Source organism: Aplidium turbinatum, chromosome 16, assembly GCF_918807975.1.
Source record: "Aplidium turbinatum chromosome 16, kaAplTurb1.1, whole genome shotgun sequence".
NCBI classification, from domain to species: Eukaryota; Metazoa; Chordata; class Ascidiacea; order Aplousobranchia; family Polyclinidae; genus Aplidium; species Aplidium turbinatum.
Window position 1 is genome coordinate 3378928 of NC_137487.1, and position 20025 is coordinate 3398952.

The window sequence follows — 20025 nt, forward strand, 5'->3', positions numbered from 1 at the left end:
ACACATGTGTTATTGACAAAGTGGCCCGCGACCGCAAAAAGGTTCATCACCCCTGTTCTATAGACTAAGCTAATACGAAATACATGGCCCAATCCACCTACCCCACCCCAGGTATGCCAATGTAGCATAGTGTTCTGTAAGCCTAATAGGCTATAGTGAGAAAGAAATGGATAAAGTTTAAACTAAAACCATACTGGGATATCATGAAGACGTCTGGGATAGGCTATCAATGGCCAGTGGCGTAGCCAGGGGGGTTTGGGGGTTACAACCCCCCTTTGGCACGCATGTGACGTCACGATATTGAGAATCATGGTTTCATTCTCTTTATGCTTGGGAATGATGCTTTCAGTCTAAAAAAAACTTGCCTAATTTTAAACAAAACTGCATTAAAAGAGCGAGTTTTGCCAATACCACACATTCAAACATCTCAGCCAGGAATTAGCAACAGGAAAACATAGAGACTTAGCTTTATTTCCGAAAAATTCCGAAGAAAACATGCTCTTATCCTTTTGCTATGCCACCTGACAGCACCATTTTACAGGAATATTCATACCCACATTTTTGTTGAAAATGCTCTCAGAATGCACCAAATTCGTCCTCTTAGGCGAAAACGCCGTCGGGCTTTGCCCGCCGGTCGTCACCCCCCCCCCCCCCTTGAGAAAATCCTGCGTACGCCACTGGCTACTCCAAAACTAGGGATTCTGTACACCAGAGATGTTCGGATCAAATTTTTTCCAAAATATTGATCCAGTCCTGATCAGACGAGTAGCATAGGCCTACAAGTCGTGATCGTGTTCTAATCAGATGGTTTCAGAGAGAAGGGGAGAAAACTTTTGTTTCGTCTGTTGCGAGAATAGTACGGTAGCCTAGCATGACTGAATCATCACATAGGCCTATTGAATTCTTACCAATGTAATTGTGAACTTGAGTGCACCCTGCACATCAGTGCACACGAAACTACAGCTCAGAGGTGGCCAGTGATGGGCATTATCGGCGATAATTCATCGGCGATAATTATCGGCGATAAATTTTTATCGCTTATCGTTATCGCTCAATTATTTTTTCAGTTATCGTTTATCGTTATCGCCAAAGGCAATATTTGATTATCGCCGATAATTAATCGCCGATAAATTTTATTTCGGATCAACGCACAAGTGGAAAGACCATGAAAAGTAATATTTTTACTAGCCACCTAGTTAATGATACTAAAATTAAAATCAGTTCTTCATCAGTGCCTGAAGTGTGTGTGCACAGGTCGTTATCAGGGAAGGGGGCACGCCCCCCTGCAGCGACGGCCCTGACAACACAATAATTTTTAGAGTTGCAAATTGCAATGCATGCAACATACGAGGCCGCTTTTACATCGGAAACATTGTCTTTCGCGCCACCTCACGATCAACTATTTTATTCTTGTGTTTTCTTGCTTCGTTGGAAGTGTTAGTTTTTAGTAATTGTCGTAAAAAAATAAAATCTCTTTCGTCAAAACATGAAACTTACTGTTTTAAGCGCATTAAATCTTTAGATGAGTAGATTAACTAAAATTGCAAGAACTTGCCTTGAGACGTGCGGTTACGTCACAAACACAGAATAAAAGACAAAATTTACACACAATAACAACACAAGATCGGTTATAGACTGTAAGATCGATTTTTTTCTAGCTTGGCGATATAACTTTAATCCAAAAATAATAACCGAATGCATAAGTGCTATTTAACTTAAAAAGTTAACCCATTTGTGCCTAAAGTGAAAGTACTTAAAAAAATGTTCGGAAAATTTAAATATTGCATCATTATGACCTAAAAAACATAATAATAATTATAATCATGCTTTTATTTGCGCCCATTGCGATAACATACAGTACACTGCGATCACAGATGCGATACAACAGACGACAGGAAGCAGCGAAGTGACATATAGTCTTCGAGTCAACTGCTCCCCTTATTTTGGCTTGCCTTTATGTGTCTTTCGCTGAGACACAGCCGCGTGCTCTGGACCGGTGTCGAACCCACGTCCTTTCAAACGTCGCGCAGACGTTCTCACCACTCGGCTACGCAGCCGACTTATCACATATCACAATTATTTTTTTCCTAATTGTGTTTGTACTTTTTGAGAAAAAAGCCGTCCTATATATAAGACGCTAGACAAATCCGTTATCAAATTTCACAAGTTTCTTGTGCGTAATGCTTAAGCGTTATTACATTTTACTTATCGCTCAAAGTGATAAATGGAAAATGTCTTGTTCATGTCTTGTCATGTCATTATTGTCATCGAGCATTTTATTGAAATGAAAGTTCAAAAAATATGAAGATGAAAATTAGCAAAGTAACACAACATCACTGAAACAAGTCATTGCGGAATATAATTTTGCTTGAAGCATTTGACATGCAGACCGACATCACATTTTTTGCATCTTGTAGTAGTTTTTGCATGACAATAGGCGCATCGAGTTGCGTGGTAAAATTATGCTAAATACAGTATAACCTTTCTCATTTACTGTAGCCTACCTATGCGACATAGCCTACCCCAATCAAATATTTTTATTCCCACTAATACAGTGCCTACATTGTAATTCTTATCTCAACAACTCAGCGTTCTGCCATTGCTTTAATGATGGTGTTCACAAAGAAAACAAAAAAAATTATCAGTAAATTACGATAATCATGTTATTGTTCTTAAACAAACACGACTAATTTGACAAGCTTGATGGATTTCACAGTATGCACATTTTTACTACCAATGACGCTTAAGATTACTGATAAATTTTCAAGCATTTTGCGTTTTTGGGAAAATTTTCAATCATTGCTGACTTTGCTGTAAACAGCCCTTTAAGCAGAAAGCAAAATACAAAGTTTGGAATTTTTTATGGTATTTTCGTTTGATTTAATTATTTTGCCTACTGCATGTAGGCTAAGCGGCAGTGTAACTCAATTGATAAAAGCATCCAACTGGTACCTGAATGTATAATTATAAGCACGGCGGTTACCTCAGTGGTTTGATTCTGGATCAAGAGGTTGAAGATTCGATACCCACTGCCGCTATTGCGATTTTATTTATGCATAACTTACAAAAAGTTTGGTCCCTTTACAGTATATTATGTTCGATTTTTCGGCATGTTGATGAAAACAGTTCGTGCTGCATGGGATGGGGCAGCGCTAATCAAGAAAAAAAATTATCGTTATCGGACATTATCGGCGATAATTTATCGTTTATCGTTATCGCTTAACTTTTTTTTGATTTATCGTTTATCGTTATCGCTTTAGGCATTTTTCGTTTATCGATTATCGTTATCGCTTAACTGAAAAATGAGTTATCGCGCCCAACACTGGAGGTGGCCAACACCTCGATCGCGATCGACCGGTCGATTGCGTCGGATTTTGTGTTGACTTGATAAGATGTTTAAAAGTGTCTTTTTCAATTAATAGCCTGCCGGTAATCCTGGAAGAAAAATTGTCGAACAACTCAGACAACTTAGTCCTAGGCCTACATGGTTGGATGGATGTAACCAGGGCTTTTGTTGGGTGTAAAAACAGAACACCGATCATACACTCCATATAACTTACTGTAAAACACATTTTCATGTAACAATAAGGCAACAGCAGATGCCTTGGTGAACAAGTAGCAGTAACTTTCCACTTTGATTGCTGCCAACGTTAAAAAAAGAGGCTAGTTATTTTTACAAGGATTGTCACGTGCATTTATTGCAGTCTAACCTTAGTCTAATATTTTCTTCTAAATCAATTGAACATGAATATAACCTACTGCTCAGTGCTGACGATTGTCTGAGGCTACTAGGCACTCGTTGGAATGATGCATAGCGCTCAAGTCCGCTTTCCCGCAATGCAGGATAAAGATATGAAAAACAAACAAACAAACATCGTCTCAACAACGATGCAATCCTCAATCGTGCTAAGTTGCTCAGTCTAAAAGTCACCATATTGCAGCAGTGGCCGAGTGGTTAGCGCGTTGGGCTCGCAGTCGAGAGCCTGCATGTTCGACTCCAGCCACCCGCACTTGCTGTTGTTTCTCTGGGCAAGAAACTTTACGATAATTGCCTCTACCCAGTGATCGATTTCGAGTAATGGGTTTATGTCAAATTTAAGTCATAAGTAGAGTAGACAACCGGAAACAGACATTGCCGTCGGCTGCAGCGGGGGTCAGGTGTACGTCGGAAGGCGTACACCGATGCATAGCGCTCAAGTCCGCTTTCCCGCAATGCAGGAAAAAGATATGAAAAACAAACAAACAAACCTCGCTGGACAGTGGACAAGACATGTCGTACGGATGGACCCAACTAAGCTTCCTCGAATAATGCTTTTTTCCATAGAGCAGTGGTTCTTAAACTGGGGGGCGCGCCCCCCTTAGGGGGCGTGTGAGGTTCACAAGGGGGGCGCAAGAAATTGAAAAACTCTGCATGAATTATGACTAAACATGTCTTCACAACGACGCTGGACAGTCGATTGTTGAGGATGAAACTTTGTGCTACAGCAGTACCAGTGTTTGTAGAGCGTGTTGTTGTCACATCTCGCATTCTTTGTGATGTTTTAGACGTTGCATAATATTTCTGCGACGCCTTAACTCTCGTAACACAACGGCTTTCTGACACAGCAGCCTCGAGCTTTAGTTGTAATAATAATGGCAACGACTGACCAACAAGTGACAGAGGCTAGAAGTACAACAGTATCCCCAACTCTACAATAGTACCATGCGTAAACTATTTTTTTAATTTTAGCATTGATTTAATTAGGTTTATTTTTAATTAATCAGTTCTATTGACATAAAATAAGTGGGGAAAAAGAGAAAGTATGACAAAAATTATCTGAAGTTTGGCTTTATAGATGTCATAGTAAATGACCGAGATCTGGTGACGCGAAGATGGGAAGAGTATATTAGCGACCTGTACGGAGATGAGAGAGGAAATATTCCTGCTATTAATAATGAAGAAGGTGAACCAATACTGGAATCTGAATTTAATGAACCCATAAATGAATTGAAAAGCCATAAAGCTCCTGGTAAAGATCAAATAACAACGGAAATGATAAGAGCTCTGGGTTGTAAAGGACTAAAACATAGCCTATTTATAACTTATGTAATAACATCTACATGAATGGCCACATACCACTGGAAATGAATGAATCCATTCTTGTCAAACTGCCAAAGAAGCCAAAAGCCACACAGTGTACAGAATTTAGAACCCTTAGTCTGATGAGACGAGTCATATACTAAAAATTTTGCTGAGAATTATTCTCAGAAGAAATAGAAAAATCATCGAAAATGAAATTAATGAAACTCAAAGTGGTTTTATGCCGGGAAAGGGAACACGGGAAGGCATTTTCAATATGAGAACTATATGTGAACGTTACAACCAAATCAATAAAGATATTTATACCTGCTTTATAGACTATGAAAAGGCCGTTGACCGAGTTAAACACGAAAAATTGATGCAATGTTTGGCTGGTATAGGTTTAAATGGAAAAGATCTGCGACTGATAGCTAATCTGTATTGGACGCAAAAGGCGTTTATTCAGATGGAAGATGGTTTATCTGGTGCAATGGACATAAAACGTGGAGTTCGCCAGGGATGTATACTATCTCCATGTCTATTCAACCTCTATACTGAAATGATTTTCAGACAGATTGATGGAATGGAGGGTATCAGCATAGGAGGTATGAATGAATATATCCAACCTACGGTATGCAGACGATACTGTTTTATTGGCGGAATCAGCAGAAGCTCTCCAAACAATGATAGAAAAAGTGAACAATATTGGAAAGGAATATAACATGAAAATCAACACAAACAAGACGAAAACGATGATTATTACAAGAAAAGAAAATGTAGCCTACCAAGTGTAAATATTACTATTGATGGAATGCTGGTCGAGCAAGTCAAAAGCTTTACCTATCTAGGACACACAATAACTGAAAATGGCAGATGCGATACGGAAATATTGAGACGAATAGAAAAAGCAAGAAACAACTTCGTAAAAATGAAAAAGACATTAACAACACGCAAAATTAACATCAACACTCGAAAACGAATTATGAAATGCTACATATGGACTACGTTACTTTACAATGCAGAAACATGGACACTGTCATTACAAATGGTTAAACGACTTGAGGCATTTGAAATGTGGATTTATAGAAGAATGCTTAAAATTTCATGGAAGGATAAAATCACAAACAAAGATGTACTATCTAGAATACAAACCAACATGGATATTCTACAAACAATTAAATCAAGAAAATTGAAATATTTTGGCCACATGATTCGCAATAATTCTATTCAAAGACAACTACTAGAAGGAAAAATGAACGGCAAACGAAATAGGGGCAGATAACCAAGAATTTAGACTAATGATATTGAAGACTGGTCAGGACTTTATTTACAAAACTGGAGTAAAAAATCTCACAACAGAGAAACTTGACGTCTCATTGCCTTCAACCCTCGACGAGAGGAAGGAACTTAATGATGATGATGATGAGTAAATGACCAACTCGTCCGCAGCGTCATCTTGAAAAAAAACACCTTGACCACCAAAGTAAACTTTTAGATTTTTTCCAATGCAAAAAAGACTCTTTTAAAAAAATGAAGATTGCAAGTAGCGAGTGCTTTCGCCAATCGTCGTCGGCGGAAATTATAGAAGCGTCTTTCGGAATTTGGCATTGTCGAGTTGGCCTACCTTGTGGACATTTTTGAAATCTTTAATAATTTAAATCTGCTCCTGCAGGGCAAGGATACTAATTGCATCAAAAGCTATGATACCATCCAGGCTTTCATAGCAAAACTGGGGCTGTGGCATCGTCGAGTTCAAAACAGAAACGCAGCTTCGTTTTCTAACCTTGATACTGTCCTTGAGAAAAACCATATTGAACTGAAGGGCGAGCTTAAGTTCGAACTTCGAAGTGGAGTGCCACCTTCAACTTTGGAAACAAGAATTTCAAAACTATTTTCCAGACTTGGGTGACACCGAACTTCCAGGATGGCAGATGACAAGGAATCCCTTTCGTCTAAATGAGAAAATTATTCCCGACAATTTACAAGAGGAACTCTTGAAGCTAAAATGAAATTCTACTGCAAGGGACAACCTTGAAGCAATGCCACTAACACAGTTCTGGGAGAAATATGCGCACATTTACAAGAGTGTGGGTCTGTGGGAGCTGTGGCTATAGGCACACTTCTTCCATTTTCATCCACTTACTTGTGCGAAAATGTTTTTTCTACTGTTGTGAACATCAAAACAAAATCTAGAAACACACTTGAATGTGAAGCCGATCTGAGATGTGCATTATCTGCTACTAATCCCCAAATTACACATTTGGTATCAACAAAAAAGTTACATCCTTTGCATTAATGCAACTTATCTGGAAATAAATTGCTGTTCTGCTTAATGTTTTCTGATTTTAAAACAAGGTGGGGCGCGAATTTTGTTAGAATTGTAAAAGGTAGGCGTGTCTCAAAAAGTTTAAGAACCACTGCCATAGAGTCTATGGGAAACTGGAGACAGAGAAAAGACCTCTTGGAAAACCAAAAATTCAATATAAAGATCAACTAAAAGCATCCTTAAACCAAGTCTACATTAATCTGGAGTCATGGGAACCACTTGGCAATGACAGATCAATATGGAGAAAGAAAACTAGGGATAACACGGTTTTTTTCGAAAAAAGCTAAAAGCTACGTTCCCCACCCTTCATACCATGTGACCTTTGCTTATATCTTTTCCACCATATACTGGGCCTCCAAAACCACATCCAACATAATCCAAGGCCACATTTGACATCCTACATAACCATTCTAGAGGTTAAAGCCAAAACGAATGTTCGGAAACGAGCTGAATCTAATTACGACGACGGCTGGCGATGGTAAATGTAAATCCCTTTACAGTAAAGGTGTCACGGAAAAAAGTTACTTAGTGACTTCATTTCCCACCGGTTGATCGCTAGTATTTAAGAATTTTTCTAGTTGATTGCAATCGATGAGAAGTTGGCTACCTTTGCATAGCTTACTTCATGTCATGCATAGGCTACATAGAATAAAATCTAGTAAGTGTATGAATAATTTTATTTTCTGTTTTCAACCTTTGATCTGCTGCAAAAACTTTTGAGTCCTGTCCTGATCCTGCAAGTTTTCAATGATCCTGCAGGATTTGGATCCTGATTTTGTGAACGTCTCTGCTGCAGACTACACCTCTGCAACAAAGCACAGATCTTTTGTGACGTCACAGACGTTTTTAAAACCTTTAACCGTCTACTAAAAATATTAAGGACGAACGGATTAGTGCATAGATATTCATTTACATAATTGTTATGTTTATCTGTTGTTTGTTGTTGCAAATATTTTGACCAATGACTAATTCGATGTTTTTCAAAACAAAAAACAACAGTGTGTAAAAAAACAAAAGTAAAGAAAAAGATATTCAGAACAAGTGAGAGCAATGAAGACAAAATGTTGAAAAAGGATCACATCAGGAACTTCGCCACATTTTATGACTTTTTCTTTCAAATTCAATAATAACATGGAAGACGAATCAGGTAGGCTAGATCAATGCTCTTCATGCGTATTCCGGTCTACCTTGAGGTGCTCAAGTACAAAAAAAGATTAGGCTATAACATACAGGGGTGCATTATAAACTTGTCCCACTAAACAGTTGGTTTTTACTAAAACTTAAACTTCCTGGGTAAGCAGAAGTTAACTATTATCCAATTTCAGGATTTAACCTAGAATCAATTTGAAGTGTGGTGCGTAAGAATTAGACGATAGGTTAACCAAAAGCACTATAGGTTAGATCAGGGGTCACCTAACTTTTTTCTCTGAGGGCCGGATTGCTGCGAGATTAACAGCTGCGGGCCTGATGCAAATTGCGAAAAGATATACAACTATTTAGAATCTCCATTGACTTGAAGTGAGCACAATAAATAACAAAGTCAGCGGTGGAATAGCACAGTTGTGATAAAAATCGAAAGGTTGCTGGAAAAGATTTCCCCTGCTGTGATACACTACAGGGCATCGTGCTCTTGAAAAAAAAAACATCTTTCCAAATTTGGCCTAGGCTGTCCCCATTTGTGGTGGCATAATGATAAAGGTGCAAGGTGATGGTATCTCAAAAGCAACGTCAGTCCTTTACAAAAGTTTGGTAACTTTTTTCCTTAACAGTTGTAGTGCAGCTGTTATTTCCACAGCATGTGGCGGGCCAGATGAAATCAGTTCGCGGGCCGGTTCCGGCCCGCGGGCCGTAGTTTGGTGACCTCTGGGTTAGATGTATGGAAGATGGTAGACAGTTACTGCCATATCTCTTTATTTAAGCTCTCTGTCTTCATTGAGCGATTTTTCTGCAACAGCAACAAATAGTTTGTCATGCTCTTTTGTGTTCGACAGTAGGCTATGTCATGTGTTTTTCCAAATTTCAGCCTCACTTGGACCAGCTTACGTTACGTAGCCTGTAACGTAAGTAGCAGTTTAACTTAAAGCTTAGCGGCACCAGGGAATGCTTTCATTAGCACTGAAGATGAAAACAGTTTTGTTTTTGAAACGTTTGCTAAACATAAGTTAGTAACTACATTTTGAGCTCTTTATTTTTTGATTAATGACAAGTAAAGTTGGATATACTGTGTTTCCATTTCAATCGAATGTAATTAATTACACGTTTTCATGTAATTGTAATTATAATTGATAAAGCTTTGGTAGAGAGTTTGCTTTGTTGAACCATAGAGAAATAAAACAAAGTAACTTCAGCGGGTTTAACATGATGTATTAGTATTACATACACAAATATAACATAATTAAAAATAAACTCAAACGTTTTCGACACGTAGGTGTGTCCTCATCAGGAATTACATATCTGCAATATAAATAAAATGAAAATTGTAAGGTAAATTTGACTTTGCACTGTAACTGTATACTAACGACACTCCAGACTGAAAAGCACAAACTGAACGAGTGACACAGGAATGACTACAAGTAAATTATAATTATAAATTATAATTAATTATAGGCTATAAGTTATACACTTGAAATATCTAATGATACTATCGCTTTTCTTGATGTTGAAATCGAAATTAAACACAATTCTTTTGACACCTGGATTTGGCAAAAACCTACCAACACTAGCTTGCTTTTAAATTATAATATAACGCTCTATGCCCTTACAAATGGAAATCTGGTTTAATTTTGTGTCTGTTGTCTCGTGCTCGTTTGGTGTGTTCTGATAATCAGTTGTTTCAGAAAGAAATCAAGAAATTGTAAAACATGTTTTATTTAAATGGATATCCTTCCCACTTTTCAATAAAGTTTTAAACACCTTCATGGCTGATGAACCAAAAGACACGCCTGAAGAAGTAGATTTTAGTTATTTTATTAGTAGGCTACACCCTTTTAGGAAAAGATTCAACAAGATTTGCCAAAAACCTAGCTAAACTTATAAAAAAGAAATTTTCATGTGACATTCATTCTGTATATAAACCGTTTAAAGTGCACCAATATTTTCAACTGAAGTCGCCTACACCCTTTGCTCTTTCTTCGAATGTTGTGTATAAATTTAGTTGTTTGCGTGACGCAAACCAGACATACATTGGTATGTCAACCAGACATTTGTTGACAAGGGCCGGGGAGCACTTAAACCCAAACTTAACAACCAAAAGTGCAATTAAAGAGCACATCGTTTCTTATGAAACGTGCACTGACAATGTCTCGATCAACCAATTTAAAATCATCTCTCAAGGCAGATCTGAATTTCAGACTAAGATCATGGAAGTCTTAAGAATCAAACGTAATAATCCGTCTCTTAACCGGCAGTTATTCGCCTGTGGCTCATCGTTCCTCTTGTGTGTGTTGTAATTGTTTGTCAAATGCCTGTAGTTTACACCTCATGTGATCTGTTTCCACCGTATAATTTACTTGTAATCATTCCTGTGTCACTCGTTCAGTTTGTGCTTTTCAGTCTGGAGTGTCGTTAGTAGGCTATACAGTTACAGTTATAGTGCAAAGTCAAATTTACCGTACCTTACAATGTTCATTTTATTTATATTGCAGATATGCAATACCTGATAAGGACACACGTACGTGTCGAAAACGTTTGAGTTTATTTTTAATTATGTTATATTTGTGTATGCAGAGGTGGGCACCCGCTACTTTTAAAGTAGCGCGCTAACCGCTACCGCTACTTGGACCAAAATAGCGCGCGCTACCGCTACTTCTTCCGCTACTTTTGTCTAAAATGACACTAAGAAAAACTCTTCAAGTCCCTAGTGACGCAAAAATGACCTTGAAAACGAATGTTATCATTCGTTTACGCTGTCATTTTAACGTCTTTATAGAAAACACATTCTAAGGGAAATTTATTGTTACGCATCTTTCAAAAACACGAGGATTTCAAAATGAGAGTCACTCAGTCCTGCCGCCTGCCGGCTTTGGCTTAAGCACATCTTTTCCAACAAAGAAAAGTCTCTCCACCGCAGCACTGGAAGGAATGGGGGTGTTGTGTTTAATGAACAGATGTTTTAACTAGGTATTCGAAAACTCAAGGACTTGCTCCTGTCCGAAAAAGAGGCGTCCACAATTGCTGATTCCTTCTGCACCGACGTTTCACGGGATGGCGCCAACACACAAGAAAATTCATCCTCGAAGTCGTGACTGGTGTTGGTGTCACACTTCTCGGTATCAACCTGGCTTGATGTCTCCTGCAACAATCGAATTACATCTGTATTGACTTTTTCTCGCAGTGCATCAGCATCATCCGTGGAAACGTAGTGCAGCATTTTTAAAAAGAACTTTTAAAAGAATTAAAAAGTAGCGGGTAGCGGGAGTGCGACTGAAAAAAAGTCGCGCATCTCCCGCTACCGCTACTTTGGAAAAAAATAACGCCGCTACTGCAGCCGCTACTCCAACTAAAAAGTAGCGCCGCTACCGCTACTTTTACCAAAAAAGCAGCGCCGCTACTAGCGGAGCTACAAAAGTAACGCGCTACTGCCCACCTCTGTGTGTATGTAATACATCATGTTAAACCCGCTGAAGTTAATTTGTTTTATTTCTCTAATTATAATTGTAATTGAAACTTTTTGTAATTGTAATTTCGAAAATGTTTGTCTAAATTACAATTTCATCTGGTAAGTTGTACGGATGATAGCCTAAGCTACTTTTGTTGAGCAGCTGTAGTTGGGATTCAAAAGGGACTTCTACATTGCAACCTAACTTTTGTCAAATGCAATTCGACTTGTCTTTGATGACATTAAACTGTAAAAAATCCTCGATAAACATAAATATTGAAACACATAATTTTTCCAATTGAAATGTGTAATAATTCCATTCGGAAGTAATTGTTATTTGAAAATTTTAGAACAATGTAATTGTACTGTAATGCAATCGAAAAGTTTGATGGTGTAGTTTAATTATAATCGCAATGTTAGTAAACTGAAAATTATGTAATTGATCTACTAACTCTGATAACAAGTTGTTGTAATTTTTTTACGTTAGTTTTTAGTAAGCTTGTGTTGCTTTATTTCGCAATCTGTTTGACAATATTTTGCGCTCACTTGCACTCATTGCCCAGCTAGAAAAAATAATTCGTAACTAGTGGGTCGACTTGATTCATTTTAAAATTGCTGATTTTGAAGACAGTTAGAAATCGAAACCTCAAAAATAACCGTGCAAGTGAGTTTGTCTGAAAGGCACAATAATGCATATCAAAGACACATACAAAAAGTCAAAAATTGCGCTCCGTGTTGTCGAAACAATCTACTCAGAGTAAAGCTAATCAGACAGTCTAACTTAGCAAACTTCACAAATGTATATACAAAAGACCTGTTTTAGCCTGATGCTACGATCATTCGTCATATCACATGACTAGGAGGCTGTGTTCCGAAAGCTAGTGCAAACCGCTGTGTACTACCACAGCAAACTTGCAGGCTGCAGCATCAGGTTAAAACAGGTTGTTTGTATCTACACTTGTGAACCTCATAACAATCATGCTGCTAAAAGCGAAACTCAATCTATTAGGCTACATAACTTAGCAAAGGTTAACACGAGAATTCATTCATGTAAAGTCGCAATCAAATCAAACAAAGCTAACGTAACATTCAATTTCAGAAAACTCTTCAATCAAGAAATGGTTGATGACAGTGCGTGAAGTTGAATGCCAGGAAACGCTACCAAATTCTACAAACAAGATGAATGCGACAAATAAGCGAAATAGTGAGGAAGCAGAATCATCAATTCTAACACACTCAACACCAAAGAGTTCAACATCAAAAGTGACAACAAGATCACAAACAAAAAAGCTAAATGGCAGCCTGCACCCCAGCGACAGCGCCAGCAAAGTATCAAGTAGAAGTCAGTCTTCAACAGTTAACGCTAAAATTAGGAAGGCGGTAATACTAGCTAGATTGGAGTCACAAAAGAAAATCTCTCAACTGGAAGAGGAACAAGCGAAAGTAAGGGCAGAATTTGAAAGAATGGTTGTAGAACAAACCCAAATTCGTGAAGAGCAAGAAAGAAAATTTCTGCAACAACTCCAGGAAGCGAAATTAAAAGCAGAACTCCGAGAAACAATCGTTCAACTATCGGATGAAGAAAATGGTGGTGACAACTCTAGAAACACTAAAAACAATAATTATTGATAAGCAGTAGCGTTAATAGGGAGATGGGGACTTTTTTCCAGGAGGGGGGATGACAGGGTCCAGGGGAACTTTTGAACTCGAGCCCGGGACGATTTTACGGACCCGGGGTCTTTTCAAGGGGCCTAAGAATTTCGTAAACCACTTCGTATTCTTTGAATATAATGCGTTTTTTTGGAGAGGTCATGGTGTTGGGCCCGAGTATCTTCTTGGTACTGGGCCCAAAATATCCTCCCAACGACCTTGGTGATAAGCGTAATGATAAACTTCAATCAAATGCATTGGTTAATGATGACAATAACGCTGTGTCTTCTGTGTTATCTCATTTGACACTAAAGACGCTTGTAAATCTACTGCTGTTTCAAAGAAAATTACGACTTCGCAAGTAATAGAAAATCAATCGCTTACAAACCACAAACTAAGTAAGACTAGGTTGTATTCTCAGACATTTTTTTCTAAATCAAACAAGTGACAATATTTTACCAGTTAGTTCAAACCAAATTCCTTGAATTAAACTAATTATCAAACCCATCCCCAATGTTATCCGTAGAATCTCCAATGTTTGCTCGAATTCTGCGGAACAGGAAAGTTTTGTTGACGCCTTTGCAAGGCCTATGAAAGGGGGGTACGGAGGGTACAGCGTACCCTTGAGGGCCCAGGACTGTGATTTTTGGGTGGCTCGAAATTGTGATTTTATAGTTTACGCGAAAAACTATTTGGTTAAAATCATCCTAAACAACTAAATTCAAGCATAAAAGTTGTTATTCTTTAGTCCCGGGAGAGAAGGGGGAGGGGGGGCGTAATGCAGAAAAAAAGCAAAAAAACAAAACAAATTGAATGCATTGCGCGCAAATTAGGGGCCCAATAAAGTGATGATTTAATGCTTTACGTGCAAAAATATTTTGTTAAAAACACCCTAAACTAAATCATAAAAGTTGGTTATTTTCCTGTCCGGGGGGGGCATAGCGTAGCAAAAACAGGGTTAAGAAAAACCCGTTTTTTTTAAAGCCCAACCCGCTAGGTTTTAAAAAAAACGTGTATTTTTGGGCTTTTTTGTGTTTATAAAAAACTGTTAGAAAAAGGTAGTTTCAGGCTTAATTCACTTCAAAATGAATTTCGGAGCAGGAGACGGAGTGAATACTTTCGGAGCCGGAGTGAAAAAAAAGGGACTTCGTTCAACTCCGCTAGGCATGTGGTGAATGCAAAAGTTAATGAAGAAAGATTATTGGTCAGATAATTAAATTTATTATGTTTTAACAAGATGTTATGTTAGAGCCTTGGTAGAGAGTTTGACATGTTGTACCAGATACATATAACACTCAGTAAAGTTATCGGATTTACCATTTTTTTATTAAACACAACAAAAAAAAACAAGGAAAAACTACTAAATTCAACGTTTTCGACACCACATAGCCTAGTATTCTCATCAGGAATAATTATAGGCTACATCTAAGAAAAATATATAAATGAATTTAAAAATTTTACATTAAAGCTGTACAAGCGACACCTCTCAACAGCATCATCAACAACCAGTGGCGTACGCAGGATTTTCTCAAGGGGGGGTGGGGGGCATTGACAGTAGCGTAGTCAGGAATTTTGAAAGGGAGGGGTTTTGAGGACCGGCGGGCGAAGCCCGACGGCGTTCTCGCCTAAAAAGACACCCAGCGGCGGGGAGTCTGGAGGGGGCCCCCAGAAATTTTTGAAAAATTACTTTGAATTTGGTGCATTCTGAGAGCATTTTCAACAAAAATGTGAGTATGAATATTCCTGTAAAATGGTGCTGTCAGGTGGCATAGCAAAAGGATAAGATCATGTTTTCTTCGGCATTTTTCGAATATAAAGCTAAGTCTCTATGTTTTCTTGTTGCTAATTCCTGGCTGAGATGTTTGAATATTTGGTATTGGTAAAACTCGCTCCTTTAATGCAGTTTTGTTTAAAATTAGGCTAGTTTTTTTAGACTGAAAGCATCATTCCTAAGCATAAAGAGACTGAAAGCATCATTCTCAATATCGTGACGTCACATGCGTGCCAAAGGGGGGTTGTAACCCCCAAACCTCCCTTTGGCTACGCCACTGACCATTGATATCCCATACGTCTTCATGACATCCCAGTATGGTTTTAGTTTAGACTTTATCCATTTCTTTCTCACTATAATAGTCTTTGAATACCTGGGGTGGGGTAGGTGGATTGGGCCATGTATTTCGTATTGGCTTAGTCTATAAAACAACATTGTTAATTGCTTTGAAAGTGCAATCCAAAACATATTAAATGCCTTAATCTACGTCGTTAACTACTAAAACATTTTTAAGGGGGGGGGGGGCATGGCCCAATGCCCCCCCTGCGTACGCTAGTGTCAACAACTGACCAACTGACACGCGCATTCAATACAGGATACACAAATTGGCGAGGGACAGATCACATGATATATGTCCAATCCTGCAGTGAAATGTTATATGGTGTGCAAACATCACGCAAACTAAGCAAACATCACGCGTTTTGCCCGTAACAAAGGGGGCCCGGAGTGAGAGATGGGTCCAGAATGACTCTTCGTACCCTTAGTGAAAATTTCTCTCAGAGGCTCTGCGCCTTTGATGCGTTCATTGCAGAACCAAAACGTAAACTTTTCCACTTGCTATAATACACTAAAGGCTCTGCTCGCGCTTTAGTAAAATACTTTCAATGTATGTCAGACCACAAAGGCAAGAACTTTGCTACAACAAACCTTTGGTCAAAAATTTCAGATTGCGCGTGCATGCATTGATTCCGTTATAAACAGTCCATCTCTTCAATATTCAAACTAATACTCTTCAATTAATTTGTCTTCTGAACTTTACGCAATTTTCGTGACGAAGTTCACTCAATTTCAAACTGTGTTAGCAGAAACTTTTTGTTAGGCCGTTACACGGTGCTTCTTCTGGATGCATAAACTTTTAACAGTTTCAACATAGGTGCCAAAGAGAAGTTGACAGGCGTGTTGGGGTTTTTGGGGAAAGTCGACTGGCTGCTTTTTGTTTAGTGGTTTTTAACCTTTTTTGTATTTTACTCTTTTGCCAAACAAGATTACCAGATTTTTTTTTCATTTTTATGAATAATTAAAGCGTTATTCCATGTTTGTATTATTTTTGTTTTTGACAAATGAATAAATTGATGTAAAGTCTAAACCCTGAAAAAAAATCAGCACTTTTTTTAGATAAACTCCCAATGTTCAAGGCGATTGAACTTGCAGGCTAATCGCTAGTAACTTATAACCTTTTATTTCTTTTCTGCACAGTCTGCTAACGCAGTTTTAACACGGCGACCTTTTTACGCAGAACATGACAACGTGCAGCTTCAAATTTGACTGAAGGCCGATCTGTTAGTAGCCAAAATCGCTCGTATTGGTTGACAGTTTGAGTATAAATTAATGAATATAGTCTTTGTGTACATGTTGTTTGATTTTGAGGAACTTTTGAGCTATAGTTACCATTCAGATAACGGACTAGATTTTTGCACGTGCTGGAAATCCAAAAAGCGCCTGGCAGCACTGATAATAGAGAAAGATTTGTCATTTTGTTTAATGCAAAATTAGGAGTTTTGCAGTGATTTGAGATTTAATGATCACACTTTTGCTATTTGGATTCTCAAAACTATCATTTCAAATAGATATAAAGTAAATTTAGCTTAGATTTCAAAGCCAAAATTATATCTGCCTTCAGTCAGGTCTCCAGCTCGCACGTTGTGAAGGCTTGTGTATATAGATCGCCATGGTTTAACATTTCTGTTTAGGTGGGAGCGTTTGCGAAAGTGACTATGACATACACGATTACTCGGAAATGGACTTTGCCAGTCGCTCAGATGAAAATATGTTTAACAAATTTTTCCGAACTTCGTCCACATTTTCATTGGAATCGCCGCTAATCAGAGTTACATTGGGAATTTTATGTGGTGGGTGAGTGACAAACTAAAGTGACTAAAAATCAATTGCAATAAACTAATACGAGAGAAGGAAGAAATTGAAAAGAATTGCTAAAACTCAACACCCAAAAGAGTTGAGCCAGCCTTGCTCGACTTTGCCTTTTCTTTATTTACTGAGTCGTATTTATCCGGCTGAGCCATCAGAGCGAGTAGACAGAAAGAGTGTAGTGAGGTCATTCCGTGTTTAATCATGTAATAACCCAGTTGTTCATTACTTTTCAGGCTCACGTCGTTCGTCTCAAAGAAATACAGCAAAGCAGCGACTTGGAAGATAGGAGCGGGCCTTGTTCTCTTGCAGATCACTCGGCCAACCAAGGACCTATCTTATGCTATGAAGAAAATGGACAGGAGGTTTACGTTAACGAGTTTGCTACAAGACATTCCAAGCGATGGCCAAACTACAGTTGGAACTGTAGTTAAAGAAGTACGTAGTCTAATCATCTAACCGGGACTCAGTGAGCTCACAAACACCTCCGGATCTAATCTAATTAAAGACCTGAGTTGAAGAACTTATAAGCCCAAAATACGAATTTTGAGATAAAGCCAGTTCTTTTAACGCTATTTATCTTTTATTTCTGTGCAAATATCAGCGTGTGCTCCAGTGAAATGTAGCCTAGTATATTTTTTAAAAGCAAATCTTGCGAAGGGACGCGAATTTTTTTCCCACGAACTTTTTGTCTCATTTGCATATTTCTGTAAATGTAGCCATTATTGGTTACCGCGCGGCGCGCGTAACTGTTTTTACCGATTTTCGCTCTCCAAGTCCAAATCTAAACATTGAACTTGAAAAAAAACGTAGTCTGGAGACACACTTAGTCTAGTCAAGTTTAAAAAAGTTGAGAAAAAAAATTGATTCTGGTCACTAGTCTGAAAGTAAGATTTTCCGAATTGATTAAAAACTAACCCTATTAATTAACCCTAACCCATTAACCCAACCTTACTTTTTTTGAAAAGCTTTTGTGCACCGCAAAAATTAATGTAAAAAAAAATACTTTGATGGGCGTCGAACCGATGTCCTCACGAATGTAAGACAAGACGAATCCACTGAACCAAACATGCCAACGAAAACTGTTTGCATTCACACGGTATAAATACAAACTCTATGCGAAGTAACAAAAAGTTTGTGGGAAAAAAAATTTCGCCGCCGGACAGGCATCGACCATCATAAGCTACAATAGCCTATAGGTTATATTTTAGTAAAACTCGATTTCTACAAAATGTGACGTAATTGGCCTACTTCTACAACTCGGGTCTTAATCAGATTGCACTTTTCTACACTTGAGGATGTGCAACAGAGGCTACTACTCGCGAAGTTCGTAAGCAACCTTGCTTTCTCCATGAGTGGAAGTGGAACGACTCCACGCGTTTTTGTTGAAATAGGAAAACTTTAGAATAAGTTTAAGCCATTCAGCCCATACTTTGTGATTTCCAATTTAAAGATGATTTACTTTCGTTCTGAGAATAGCTTTATATACTACAGTAACCTAGGCTATTACGGTACTTCGTAAGCTAGCCTACATAATATTGCTATTCTCTTATGTAGGCTGGGCTAGTTTATCAGTTTTTTTTGCACCAACAATTTGTCTACTATTTAAATGTTGAAACAAAATTCGTACTTTTAAATAATCAAGACTTCGATAAGCTTCTAAAGTAAAATTTCGTCACTAAACTTTTCATTAAAATCTTCTTTTGACTTCATCAATGATCCAAAAGGATGCGTATTGGGTAGTGTGATAAAATAATCAAAAAAGTATAAGCGTATCACATTAAACTTGGCAAATGCAAGTTTATTAAATTTAAAGAACTTGAATTTTCAATTTAGTGTGGTTGCCTAGTGTTTACTTTTTTCATCAATAAGTTAACCTGTATCAGGCGATCGCCACGTCTCAACACGTCATGGTTTTGCCATTCTGGCTTTGAATTGCTTTTCATTTTGATGAAAAATAACTTTAGTCATTTATTTTTAGATTCGAAACCTCGTTAATAGAAACGTTCTCGTCAGACTGAGTTTTACCGCCGGATTCCTGCTTGGTGCGACTCTGTGGTGAATGTTCGAGCAATAAAAGTTTCGTTTGACGTGTGGTACATTGCTTCACAGATGAAAAGCTTTTGATTGACAGAGTGAAGTTTTTGATTGCAGCTGTTGTCTGTGAATTATTCCATCCACTAGATGCCGCTGAATGGGGAGCAGTCCATAAAATACGTTACTCAAGCGCTTATCCCTCAAGCGAAACTGCAGCTTTTTAACACTTAGAACCTATGAACAGCCGACTTCATCTAGCACTTAAGCGATAGTAGATTCAGATTCATCTATTGCTCAAACCATCTCTGAGAAGGTTTTAACTTCGTCCATCATGTTGCTATGACTGGTAAGTTGTCGCACTTTGAGAACTACTCTTGTAGAGGCTTTGAATCATTGACGCATGCCCGGTTACCGATATTAACAGAATAAAGCCGCCTTAT

General features: G+C 38.1%; 1 protein-coding gene across 2 annotated transcripts; it reads left to right on the forward strand.

Moving 5' to 3' along the window:
- Nucleotides 1–8270: 8270 nt before the first annotated feature.
- Nucleotides 8271–19647, forward strand: LOC145785681 (uncharacterized). 2 transcript variants are annotated; one of them, XM_082597370.1, is made up of 5 exons: nt 8271–8532; nt 13082–13573; nt 17374–17536; nt 17785–17986; nt 19530–19647. In XM_082597370.1, exons 1-5 carry the CDS (start codon nt 8487–8489, stop codon nt 19608–19610), a joined length of 984 nt encoding a protein of 327 aa, XP_082453496.1. In that variant the 5' UTR covers nt 8271–8486; the 3' UTR covers nt 19611–19647. The 2 variants fall into 2 exon arrangements, with proteins under 2 accessions (XP_082453496.1, XP_082453497.1); XM_082597371.1 differs by having other exon boundaries at nt 13082–13570.
- Nucleotides 19648–20025: the final 378 nt, after the last annotated feature.

Bases quoted from the DNA above. Each gene is read 5' to 3' on its own strand.
- LOC145785681 (XM_082597370.1), top strand. From the start codon at position 8,487: ATGACTTTTTCTTTCAAATTCAATAATAACATGGAAGACGAATCAG. The intron at 17,537-17,784 runs GTGAGTGACAAA...ATTACTTTTCAG, and splicing joins TTGGGAATTTTATGTGGTGG to GCTCACGTCGTTCGTCTCAA. The intron at 17,987-19,529 runs GTACGTAGTCTA...ATTTATTTTTAG, and splicing joins TTGGAACTGTAGTTAAAGAA to ATTCGAAACCTCGTTAATAG.